This window comes from Papaver somniferum, chromosome 8 (genome assembly GCF_003573695.1).
Source record: "Papaver somniferum cultivar HN1 chromosome 8, ASM357369v1, whole genome shotgun sequence".
Lineage (NCBI taxonomy): Eukaryota > Viridiplantae > Streptophyta > Magnoliopsida > Ranunculales > Papaveraceae > Papaver > Papaver somniferum.
Window position 1 is genome coordinate 45,318,105 of NC_039365.1, and position 13,312 is coordinate 45,331,416.

A 13,312-nucleotide genomic window follows, 5' to 3' on the forward strand; every position below is an offset into this window, starting at 1 on the left:
GATCAACTAAATTTGACAACAAGCTTGAGATAACAACATTTGTGAGTTCGATCGAGCAATGCTCTGATAATACTAATAAAATTTTGGTATTGACTCTTGTGTTAATGTTAAATCTCCATTCTTTTGATTTTGATTTGAGATAAATTTGGACCAAATCATATATGTGAACTAAAATAAAATCCAACGACGCAAATGTTCTTTATTAACAGATTCTGAGGAAACTCTATTCTCATTATCAATTGACATATAACAAGCAAAGTTGAATAAAAAAATGAACTATACTTGATGAAACTCCATTAATAGTATGCACATAAGAAAAGAAATACATAATATAAACCCCTGACATTCAAATTTTGAATTAATCCTCTACAGCTGATCACATTTAGTAGGTACAAACGACATCACCTCTTTCTCGAGATCGTGTAGTATTAACATATTTTGTTGTTGAACGTTTCCAAAGATGGACAATCCATTGGATGCCCCCATCGCCAAACAAACTAATCCCAAGTCTGAATCAGCTATCATATAATTGTTACCAGGCAAATCCAAATCTGCACCTTTAAAATGAAATATCAACTTGGGCACATCTATTTCAGAAACACTGTTCGGCAGATTGAAACACAAATCTAGTCCAGTAGAACTATCGGCTACTGTAAGCTTCATTTGCGAAATAAAAGCTTTCTTGACTGCACTAAAGCCAGTCTTTTGCAAGTAAGTAATAGTAGTACCTGAATCAATAATAAATCCACCACTTCCACTTGGTTTAAGCTGAAATGTAGACTTAGGTATAGAAAGTAAGGTTTCTCCGACCGTTATACCTTCAAGATCAAGATAATAAAACGAAGGTTGGCTTGGGTTTTTAATAAGCGGTGTAGTTTGAATCTCATTATCGCTCGTTGTTGTGTTCACTAAGTTGGCTAATGAACCAAATAAAAGACTACTAGTTTGTGTGCTATCAATTGAATTTAAACAATACGAAAACTTTCCTGTCCCAAGTTGTGAAACAAGTGATAATGGACCTCGGCCCAGTCCAACGAGACCGGCTCCTTGGGTAAACCCACCACCTTCATTGTCATTTCCACAACCGAATCCTACATTTGGTATAGAAATACTTGCTGATTTATCCTTGGAACTGTGGTCTCCAAACGTAAATGTTTCACTCGCCATAATTCCTTGTGTAGTAGAATCATCGCCATATGCATACAAATACTCGCATGCATTTTCACTACACATTGAAGCCGTAAGAGCTCGACAGAGAGTGTTTGTACAAGAAAGCTTAGAAAATGAAGAAGATGTACTTGGATCGAAAATTGGTGTAGGTTGCTTATAACATTCTGTGCATGGTTTACACTGTGTCCATATTAAATCACTACCCGTATCCATTATAGCCAAGTACGATGTTGGTGGAGTACCTATAGATAAACTCATTAGAAATTCTCCAGAACCCGTATGAACTTGTGATTTGATATCATCATCGACGCTAGTAACTGCAAGTGCACTTAGCCGCTGTAATCGATGTTTACCACGGTTCATTCCACGTTGAACTAGTTCAAGTTTCGTGAAGTTTCCCGCCCCGTCTACATGGTTCAGATTGATGCGAAACCCGTTTCTTAACTTTGAATCATGACGATATTGATCCAGAGTTCCTCTTGACGTGGAAGAAGTTGGTAGTACAAATATAGATGTTATTGTAAGTAGTATAAACATCATGTGTGAATATGAAAGATGGAAACGATCATGAGGAACAACTGATGTAGCCATGAACATTTTGCAACAAACTATACTAGAGAGAGAGGTATATAGATAGAGAAGGAGAAGGATAATATAACCCTACTCCCTCCGGTTGTATTTATTTTTTCTATTTTGTGTTGTCGAAGGTAGTGTTTGTGTTGTCAAAGGCAGTTGAAGATAAATTGTGAACGAAGGGTCCTATAAACTATGATGATTGTGATGCATGTAGGTGAGTTGTTGGTAATGGGTGGTGGGATTAACTCGATTACTTGTAGTGTTGAAAAGATGATGATGATGTTTCCTTCTCTCTTGATTCCATGTTTGTTGATCGAGTTTTAAGCATTTGGTGAACCAATGAATAAGTTGATGGGTCTGTAGGTCTAATTCGTGTTAGGTATTATTATGATGCCTTTGACAGAGAGTGTCGCATTCTTCCCAGTATTTGTTTGTATTTTAATCGAATGATGGATGCTTAAATTACAGTTTACATTGGGGAGACCCAATGACTGGTTTTTAGGGATAAAAATTAACCTTATCAAACCTATTTTCTGTAGGTTCTTTAGGATAAACATCTGGATATTTGCTAACTTATGGATAGTGGAACCTTCTGTCAACAATTAAGGCACTCAATGTTGTCAATTGTAGTTGAACTACATTTCCATTTATCTATTATCTATCCCTACTTGGGGGAAAAAACGAACCCCATCAAATATTCTATTGCATGTTGGACAAACCAGCAAGTATTCCACTGCACATTGCACCACGTGATGCCTTTCTTAGGTTCAGTCAGTAACAAAATTGAGAATCCACAAAGTTAAAAGAGTTCTGGATTGAAATCATGTATGCCACATTTGGAGCCAAAAAAATATATTTGTGGACAATTTTCAACTATAGGATGATGTAAATTGCCACCGCAAACTAGAATCTCTATACTAATTGTAGGCGGCGTTAAGATCTATAGCCTTTCTCTTTCTATCTGTAGGCAACTTAACTTCTGGGTTGGCTTGCCCAAATACCGATCTGCATGCATAAAAGTCAAGAAACATAAGTAACAATAGTTCCAAAAAAAATAAAACTCCACACTAGGACTTCAAATCTATAGAATACAGGAGAGGTCTCGCTCACAAGTTCTAATTAGCCAACTCTCTAAAGGTTAGAAATAAGTGGACCAAGAACAATGTCATATTTTGTGATCCATATGGAAATCTATCTTTTGCACTGTAAAATACTCATCGTCTTAAAGCTGTGCTACCCTGACACTACCACTAGGAAAAGATAAAGATTTTGTATTTCAATAGATTTTATTTTGGCATCAATACAAGTTTTCTGAAAGTCTGGCGACTTTACTAATTAGTAATTATATGTTTGTTTGTGTTTCCAGTGAGCGATTAAAAATAGGGTGTAACTATAATCTACAACTGCTTTCAGGAAAACCACCTTGACACTAGTAACTTAAACAAGCTGTTATTCTCACATAAGCTGCGGGTCAGAACTATAGATGCATAGGATGGCGAAACAAACAACTCGAAAAATGATTAACCTAAACCAGATGCTTAAATCAGTAAGATTGCACTGATACTTGGTCAATTAAATGAAATAGTATACATTCCAGAGAAGCATATATTGAAGATGCATTGCAATTTAAATTAGGGAAAAACACACACCCGCAGGTTGAACATTTCTTGTGCTGCTTGCAGAATATAGATAAACAAACCGAGCAGATATAGCCCATGTCAATGGTACTTTTGTGGCAAAAGCATCTGCAAAGGCCCAAGTTTCATCAGCCACTACGCCGTAGAATTTATGTTGAAATAAGCAGGTTACGCATAAAAATTTACACAAGAGCTTCCTTTTACACGTGCTTCATATAAAGAATACCAATCACACTAGAAAATATACAATTCATATGAAAAAAAGTCGATAACACAAGCAGACAGCTAAGCACTATCATGTTATATTCTAAAAGAAAATTAGGCAGCGAACAAAGAAGAAGGTAAGAGAAGCACTTCATTTGATAATCATGAATTCATGTTACTAAGATGAGAAACACAATCAATTACGGAAAGGAAACAAATAATCAACTATACAATGCCAAAGAAAAACCCAACAGTCTCAATCTTATTTCTTCATATGTGTTCAACTCATTTATTTCTCATTGGCTTCAAAGTAAATAAATTTTTGAGTATTTTGTGTTGGATATTTTTTGGCAGACAACGTCAAGTCAAGCTGGCAGCCATGCTACTTGGCGCCCAAAAGATCAGTATCTCGTTTTTCTTGGATATGTTTCGCTATTAGTTCATTTTCAAAGAATACTGCAATATTTTCCAAGCTAAAATCTCCGTGCTAGTTTGTTTTCAACTTTAACGCCCACCTACTGGCATGCAGAGGGCAATAAATAAAAAAACGGCCAAACAAATGCTTAGGAAAAGATGCACTTACGAAGCACGAAAGTCTACCCCTACAGGTTTAGGAAGCTGCAGAAAGCTGCGGGAATGCAAATCTGTTGCAAATACTGTCTGCATATAACCAAAGATCATGTTAGCATCAATCCATAGACATTCTGAAGGAAATCTGAGTTGGACAATCACCTCAGATAGGAACTAAAAAGGTTGAAGACCGCAGTGTCTGATCCTAGATAGATAGCTTACATAAAAAATTTAAGTAGTCAGCAAACTTTCCTAGTGCTTTGAAATACTAACTCGCTCTATTTTCCCCAATTAAAAAATGAGTGGCTAAATGTTGGTAAGAACTGATTTTGGTGGTACTTGGCACTGTTCTTTCTGAGTTTCTTAGATTGAAGTGATCATTAGTGGTGTATTATAGCATTTTCTAAAGTGATATCATCTCAACAAAGCTTCTAGATATAGTTTTATCAGGGACGAAGGTTGTTATAATCCATTACATGTTATTGAGCCAATAAATGTTTTTAACGAGGTGGGATTCACAAACACAGTTCAAAAGTAACATCCAAACAGCATGTTATTCTAATTACTCTTACAGTTCGAGAACAAACAGGTATAGTATGATCAGACTCGATCTTGCATAACAAGCAGCAAAAAACTTACTGAAAGATATTGAAAAAGGCCATCCAGTTGTGGGGGCTTCAAGTAGACACCACCAGTTATATAAGAAGCCTGTGTTGCTCAAAAACACATAACAAGGTAACAATAAGGCTGCTAAAGCAATAAAAAGTTGATTATAATAGTATAACAGAATTACCCAACAGGAACAAGGATGAACTAAATAATGATAGAACATATTTCACCTGTTGTAGGAAGGCAGAATGCTGAACCCCTACGATGCATGAATCTATAGGTACCTGTGGTCCAGATAAAAGCAAGTTACAACGAAAATCAGTAACCAGCCATATTGACTAATAACCTTGTGACCACTACATTTTAATATTAAAATCAGAAGACCAGAACTGAAATAAGATGTGATTATTATCTCCATACAGCACAATAATACGACTAACAACGCTACCACAGATCGATAAAGTTGCTGGATCTTTCCGGAGTAAATGGAGATGTTTACCCTCGAGAATGTCACTTAATATATTCACATCCTCTGTGTGTTACTAAGCATATTCTACGCATTACTAATCAGGAGATACGAGAGTCAACATGGGCTCTTATTATCTCGACTAGTAGTTTATAACAAACCATCAAACTACTGAACATGGTAAACAAGCCGCTGACACGTGCATAATACCATATCTAAGCAATACAATTTGCAGTTTAAATCCACTTGGTTATCCTACGAATAAGCAAAAAGTCTCGTCTCGTACAAAGACAGAAAAGATATAATGACTACAGTACCATAGAACGTTGTGCCGAGAATATTGCATTCATTACTGCAACATATCTGCAAAGACACCACTTCAGGATAAACTCAAGGGGAATAAGTTGAAAATCAAAAGAACATACTGTTCAGGTCCATCTGGAGATCCCTGCAGGCACAAAATCTGTAAATTGATGTCAGTCAAATGACTCAATTCAATTTCTATAAAATTAAAAGATATGCAACCAATACCCAAACAAGCAACCACAACACTGAAGAACGCATCACGTAGCTGTAGAACTTAGAAGTTTTATGTAGAAGAATATGCACAGCCCCATTCAACTAAAATGAGTAAAAACAGACGCACCTATTTGTTTTGAAAGAGAATAAAACTGGAGACTTACTCTGGGATTTGGATGAAGCCTTCCAGACCGCAACACCTTTTGAATATCTATTTGCAGGTTAAACAAAAAACAAATTCTTCGACTACTTCATTGTTTTACAAAAAAAAATTATTGCTAGCGCCTAGCGCTAGGTAAATGCCAAAAATAACTCCAAACATGATCAAGAAACGGAAAGCTAAAGGCTAAAGCACATAGTTAAGGATACAACAGAGAGCCAGAGACAAAGATCCTGATAATAGAGACGACACGATTCCAGATGGAGAGTTTTCTTTGCTCAATTGTTCATCCCTGATTACAAATTCCTCCAATTTTTGCAACATCTTGGAGCAAAGTGCAGGCATTTTTCCATTACCCGAACTAACATTTAATGACTCAGATGTTGAAGAATCAAAAATGTAATCACATGAGTTGTACCCAGTAGCAATTACGACAACTTGGTTAAGTTGATTAAGAAGGAGAACAGAATTAAGAAAAGATATTACCTACATATCAAAAAACAGAACTAGATAAATACAGAGTTTAAAGAGAATCTGTGGTTTTATTGTAATATGAATTGAGTACTGAAAAGAGGCTTACATGAATAAGAAAATTTGAGAAAGAGACTTTTGTTGTGGTGTTTTCTCCGCCCCAAAAGAAAGGATTAGTATCCAGTAAAACCATGACAAGGCTAACATCATCTGTGGAAATAAAGAAACCGATAATTAAATCAAAATTCAAGCACAATATGTGCGTGAGATTTAAAGGGAATAAACCTGAATACTGCTTGGATGGAGCTGAATCCATGACTGTGACAGGCCCTATGTGTGAGACCTACATGAGAAGCAAAAAAGAAAGACTATTATATCAACATCAAACACAAACTTACCCAAAATCCTTCATCTTATACAAAACCTTGGATTAGTAACAAGTTTTGCCAAATATCATGCTTTAAACCTTATAACGAAACAGATGGGACTACCAGCCTGGATGTAAAGGTTTTGGAGAGTGGAGACTTCGTTGACATGACTATGGTACATTCTACTTTCACAAACCATAATTGATTCTACTTTGCGATGTTTAATCAACACTAGCTGCAAATAGTATATCCAGAAACATCAGTACAGATTTAATTTTTCAAATCCACTAATTCCTTTACATTGTCTATGACATTCAACGTGGATATACAAGTGTGAATGTGGAGCTTAAATACATACGATCAAACTATTTATGTGATCACTAATCAAGAGCTTATTGTAAAAAAAAAAAAAAAAAAAGGAAAAAATTGAGCTGCTGTTTTGATGTTTCATTGCCTGCCAAATAGTTTTGCTTGGTTGAATTTTTTCAGTTTTACAGTCAGTCTGACAGAACGAGTGACAAGATTGTGAAGACAAGTAAGCACAAAACAAAGAATACAGAGAGAAAGAAACAAATATGGTACTAGAAATTATCAAACGTTTCTTAACGAATTATATGATATATCATATGTCCCTAAAGGCCTAACTAATGTTTTTAATTTTTTGTCTTGGCATAGGTTGTTCCAACCAAGTTGTAACAACCCTACTTCCCACATAATCCCGGCCGATGATTAAGTAGAAAATATGTCATTAATTTCCTATGTAACATAGGCAACCACAAGCAATTATGGAATCATATCCCACAATACAGTAAGCAAACGGAAAATTATTTATCATAATTTTATAAAATAATTTACAAATGGTTTTCAAGTTTAAAGGAAGTATATTTTTCTTTTGCCAGCGGGTTCAAGTCCAACAATAAATTACTAAAACAGACATCCCTTACTGCCTCACAACTACAATTTGAAAATTGTCAAACGAAGAAGGTTAAATATCTATCCTCAGCTAAATATCTTCCAAATATCCCCCAAAAACTGAAATCAGTCAACTCTCGATCTCTAGTAACACCTGAAAAATTGTCAACAGGAGTTAAACTCCAAGCAAGTCCACCTCGTCTCCAAATCATGGGAAAATTTAAAGAATGAAATACATAGGACCAGAATATAGAGTTAGGAAAAATATTAACTGAAATGATTGCGAAGTTTCTAGAGATTTTCTAGCTACACTAAATTCTGTCTACCTACAGCACGAGTTAAGGAAAGATAAACTCTTACGTAAACATACCATTAATCCTGCATACCAAATATCTAAACGTCAACACGTACAATCCAAGACGTACTAGAATATATCCATCTAGATGTGGTAACCACAAATCCATTAATTCCCATATTAAAATGTAACTATTAAGGAAACGTATCCACTCTGGTTTCAATCCTTGAATAAGAAAACTACACAAGTGGCGTACACAACACCGTGAGTCCATTAAAAGCACCAAAAGGCCAATGGACACAGCTTCTCTTCGACAAACGAACGAGTAGGAAACACAATATTTGATATATAAATTCCTCTCTGGGTACAATCCTTCTGTAAGGGACTGCGCAAGTGGCATACAAAACACCAAGAGGCCAATGGAAGCACCAAAAGGCCAAAAGACACACCATCTCGACGACAAACGACCGAGAAGAAAATGCATTACATAAATTCCTCTGGCATATTAAGCTCACTTACACTTATGTAGCGCCTTGTAACAGCAGGTACCCAATGATTGGTATACCTCAAACTTATACATTTCCCCTGATACTTTTAAGTTACAAAAGAATTCAGAACTCATAAAACATATTATCAAACTATTAGACTACAAATTTAAGGGAACCAGTCCAAACAAATTAAAAGAAACAAATCTAATTCACCATCCAGTACTTTGACAACAACAAGATCCAGTAGACTAGTACTTCCACTACTCCAATACAAACTGCCTAATTGGCTAGGTTTCTTCTAATGCAACATTTCTTAATTGCGTACTTAACGGCAAACTAAAGCTCACAGCTGAAATTAACTAGGTATCTTATGTCCAGTCCTTTCTCAATGTGTCACTAACCTATATGAAATGCTCATTATATTGTCATTTAATGAAACTAAACTATTTAGGCAACCATATCCACAATACGAGGATGTAAACCGGAAAGGAAACCAGGACAAATTTCACAACAACATAGAATCAATTAAAATTAGCCTAGATTATTTCCCCAAGCATCATAATATCAATTCGAACTGTTATCTACTACAAGGATAATGTTTGCGACTCTCTGAATGTCTACCAGAATTATCCCATATGCATTTAACCCTTTATATCTACCCAGATCTAGAAGAGCAAAGATGAACTTGCCTTATATTCGAGGATGCGTCCAAATTCTATCGTTCTAGGTGGAGCTTCCTTCACATACAGAACCCTAAGATCCAATCAAATAAAGATGCAGTAATTATCAAACAATCAACACAAATAAATTGACTTAACCTTTCATTCAAGAAACGAAAAGATATTTATGACAAACATACTCACCAAGCTTATCAAGCGACTTGATTTTCACCTCACCCCAAGTTTTCGACGACGGGACTCTCGTTTTCCCTCTTTTGTTTCTTTTTCTTAATCCTGATTGCTAACTTCATTCGGTATGAGGCTAGGTACGACTAAGTCCAAAACCCTATTTATTTACTTTAGATAAAAACTAAGCTATTATTGGGCTCCTACCGTAATTAGTATGGGCCTCCTACCCATCACATACTAGCTATGAACTTTAAGCCTGTAGTATCACTTTTGTAAGACCTAAGCACAACTTCCTCCGGTTTAAAACAATGAGATGTCACAACAAAATGGGCAAAAATCCATGCAACTGGCCAAGTATGATAATTGACCGCAGACTGTATTTCCATGAAACAGATACGTCTCGGAGAAACAGATACATGAATCATATGCAGGGTCAAAGAACACTATAAGTTATAAATATAAACTCCAAGTTAGCACTCATTTCAGCAACCACAAGAAAAAAAAAATACTGAAAACGAAAGACCAGTGTGATTAGCAGTTAAGCGATCGATAATGTCATCTAAATCACCAGAGGAAGTATTTCCACAAAAAGCATTTGCATGGGAACCTAGAGATGCTATTCTCTAAAATGCATGACAAACGCAAATCCTCTGTTTGCAGGCAGCAGTTGCTCTAGATCCGGGTACCAGTAACCACCAAGTTTATAAGTACTTGATTGGCACTGGCAATGGCAAATCCACAAATATACCAAAACCCTAGACTGATTTGACTAGTTTGTGTTTGGCTAACATATATACTTTTGTTAAATCATTAGGGAGGTGGGAAGATGATGTGGTGCTGATGGTATTGTATTGCCGCGTATGCCACTCGAACTCCGTAATACATTATATCCTATGTACCCATTGATTGGTCTACGGGAATACATTTTATCCTCTCTACTCCATTTCCATATTTTATTTGCGAATAACGTGTCAAAAAATCAACAAATAAAATCCACCATTTTTTTATATATTTTTTTTTTTAAAAAGACTCTAGAAAAACAAGTGTATACCAACGAACTTCAGACAAGTTTTTCACGGTCTATTCTGAGTAAGAACTTTCAAAGTTTAACTGGATGATATATCATGAGTGTGAGATTAATTAACGAGATAGCTAGTCAATTAAACTTGAACATGAATTGCATTAAGTACATCTAATATATTTCTTGGATTCATTATAAAAATGAGAAATTGAATAGATTGCACACCAATAACAATCCCTATTACATTTTTGAGCATATTTATTCAAGTACTTCTAGAACATCAGTAAGTAATCAGAGATGGTCCTTTAACATGTACATGCCAACAGATGGATAGGTCTAGTTATTAAATCTAAATCCATTGTAATTGACTCTATAAGTAATTGACTCTATAAATAGATGCTAAACAAACCAAAACTCATATTACAACAGATTTTCTTCTCAAGTCACCATGGATTGTTCTAAACTAATTCTGCCCGCGTTTTGTTTGATCATCATAACATTTTCATCGACAAACATCGTGGTTGCTAGTTTTTCTTATTATGATTCTCCTTCGGTATCACTTCCTGATGAAACAAATTGTACTACTACTAGTACTAGCAATACAAACAGTAATAGTACTACTACTACCACAAGCTATACAAACTGTACTAAAACTACTGATACTACTAGCCATACAATCAGTGCTCTACTTTTCTCCTACTAACGATACAAATACTACAACTACTGGCAAACTTGTTCCTCATCCACCAAACCAAGAAATTCTTGCAATAATTGTTTAACACTTGCACAAGCATATCGATCCTGCCGATTGTGTACCACTCCCAAATTTCAATTCCCTTTCTTGTAGTCAACCTAGAGTTCCTTGTGTTCTTATGAATCTTCCTGGTTTACCACCACGAGATTTATCAAACAGTTCTTGCATTTCACTCCCAAATGTTGAAACGTTTGTTTACCAAATGGTAATCCAACACCTGAAGTACAACAACAACTTCTTCTGCTGCGACTACAACTACTACTAAATAAACATGGATTATGAGTTTCTTAGTGGAAATATTGATACTGTGAGGTATATGTATTTCATCAAAATGAAACTAGGAGCATTTTTCAATTAAAGATACTCGGTACTTTTGTTTTTCATTTCAGCAGAGTTTTTTATTATAATTTAATTTCTAGACCCAGGTATAGCCATCACTTTGCTGAATCGTTTTTCTTTTTTGTGAATTGAATCATAATATTAAATTGTGAATGGTAGATTTCTTCGAAACTATACAATATTATGCACTCAACAGTACAAGTCTAGCCCAGCACATGAGTGGATCTTTTGAAAATAAAACGAATAATCTTCAAAACAGATAAATCTGTCGTATCAGAGTTATGTATGGTTGCATATTCTAAAAAATTGAACTAAACCGCTATTAAAACCATGACTCGGACGGTTCTAATAACTACGTCCTAATTGGCTATACCGCTATAAGTAAATGAGATCATATATCATTTTGTGGTAGGGTTCTAAATCTGTATCTTTTTCGTGCTTAATCATGGTGTCAAAGTTTAAAATTGTCTATACTATTTATTTATTTTTTGATCAGAAGAGAAGATTTTATTAGAATGAGGAATGTACAGAAGATTTACAATCTACTAGTGGTAGAGAAAGAGAAAGAGAAAAACAAGATTACATAAAAATTGCATCCCAGTTATTGAGTATTGAACTTGAAAAGTTCAAATGCATTGCATAAAACCAGCTAGTTCCGAATCAAATAAAACGATAAGGTATTATACAAGTTCCGGTGTCTGATGCTCGCTAACTACCAAAGACAGAAGAGAAAGCACATATTGAAGAAGCCGCGCATAAAAATCAACTACTGGAAACGTTATAGGTATATTTACATATAACGAGGAACAAGAACTCAATTAGATAAGACAGTACATGCCTCAAAAATACAAAACTATTAGGATTTCGAGGAAGTTGAACAAGAACTCAATTATATAAGACAGTATACTCTAAATGGTTCATTTGAATGTTTGAAAGGAGATGAACGAAAGGAATTCCGGACTTCTATGGTGGGCGCAGGCCTGGGATTTAGAACACTCATAGGTTAGACATTTGATACTATGTAGCATACAGCATCATGTTCTGTGAACCAACTGCATACGATACCAACTATGTACACATGTCCTTGTTTCAGCTCGTTGATCTAATAAGGTATAGTAATCCAAATAACATATCTATTAACACTTGACTATATAACAGCACAACTAGGAGTGGCATTTGGATATCGAAGTACGGCATTTGTTATGATAACTAGGTGTTATACACATAAGGCTAGACGGAGAATTTAGATCAACTTATAACAACGAATATACTGTTACTGTCTTATACCAATCAACCAATGTTTGCTTAGAGGACAACATATAAACACTCGACTACAAGAGACGTTATAGGTATACCATCATCCCTATCAAAGCACAAAAGAGTGATCTGGAAAACCTTACCTGAGATGACGCTGAGATGTTCTCTGAGGTATTTGATCAAACAGTATGAAAGCAGCTTCCAAACTATATATTACAAAGCAAAATGGGGATTAGAGGCTGTGGTTTTGAGGTCTAACACTACAAGATGAGACAACATGCTTAAATTTAAAGGTTTGGTTACATAACAAGAAAAAATTGGAAAAACAATACATTATCAATACGATTCTCTTAACCCAGCCTATCCATGAAGTTCTATTGACAAAAAAGATTAAACACGTAGATTGAGAAAAACTCTTATGAACCCTAGTTTCACCTGTCAATTGTATTAGCAAATTAACGATTATGAAATTGTATGTAGGTGAAAACAACAATTCGTTACTAACCAAATATTTATGCTTACCTATTATTGCAAAAATCGCTTGTTTGTTTTTCTTTGATTTCCTTTAACTAGCCTTTGTATATGGGGGAGTTCTTCAACAAGTTGAAGTAGTGAAGTGAAGAAAATATTTGCACAATACGAAAGAAA

At 35.2% G+C, this 13,312-nt stretch overlaps 2 protein-coding genes across 12 annotated transcripts; both read right to left on the reverse strand.

The window, feature by feature from the left end:
- Positions 1–214: 214 nt before the first annotated feature.
- On the reverse strand, positions 215–1,886 carry LOC113301580 (aspartic proteinase nepenthesin-1-like). Of its 2 annotated transcripts, XM_026550358.1 has the most exons (2): positions 729–1,886; positions 215–551 (listed from the first exon to the last, which is right to left on the reverse strand). In XM_026550358.1, exons 1-2 carry the CDS (start codon positions 1,765–1,767, stop codon positions 367–369), a joined length of 1,224 nt encoding a protein of 407 aa, XP_026406143.1. In that variant the 5' UTR covers positions 1,768–1,886; the 3' UTR covers positions 215–366. The 2 variants fall into 2 exon arrangements, with proteins under 2 accessions (XP_026406143.1, XP_026406142.1); XM_026550357.1 differs by having other exon boundaries at positions 215–1,886.
- A 477-nt stretch (positions 1,887–2,363) lies between these two features.
- On the reverse strand, positions 2,364–13,312 carry LOC113306867 (general transcription and DNA repair factor IIH subunit TFB4-like). 10 transcript variants are annotated; one of them, XM_026555785.1, is made up of 15 exons: positions 13,187–13,312; positions 12,808–12,870; positions 9,135–9,198; positions 6,878–6,985; positions 6,668–6,725; positions 6,492–6,592; positions 6,121–6,397; positions 5,916–5,962; positions 5,658–5,695; positions 5,550–5,595; positions 4,997–5,050; positions 4,797–4,865; positions 4,171–4,247; positions 3,396–3,491; positions 2,364–2,751 (listed from the first exon to the last, which is right to left on the reverse strand). In XM_026555785.1, exons 4-15 carry the CDS (start codon positions 6,947–6,949, stop codon positions 2,664–2,666), a joined length of 1,023 nt encoding a protein of 340 aa, XP_026411570.1. In that variant the 5' UTR covers positions 6,950–6,985; positions 9,135–9,198; positions 12,808–12,870; positions 13,187–13,312; the 3' UTR covers positions 2,364–2,663. The 10 variants fall into 10 exon arrangements, with proteins under 10 accessions (XP_026411570.1, XP_026411573.1, XP_026411569.1 ...); XM_026555788.1 differs by having other exon boundaries at positions 6,874–6,985; XM_026555784.1 differs by lacking the exon at positions 9,135–9,198.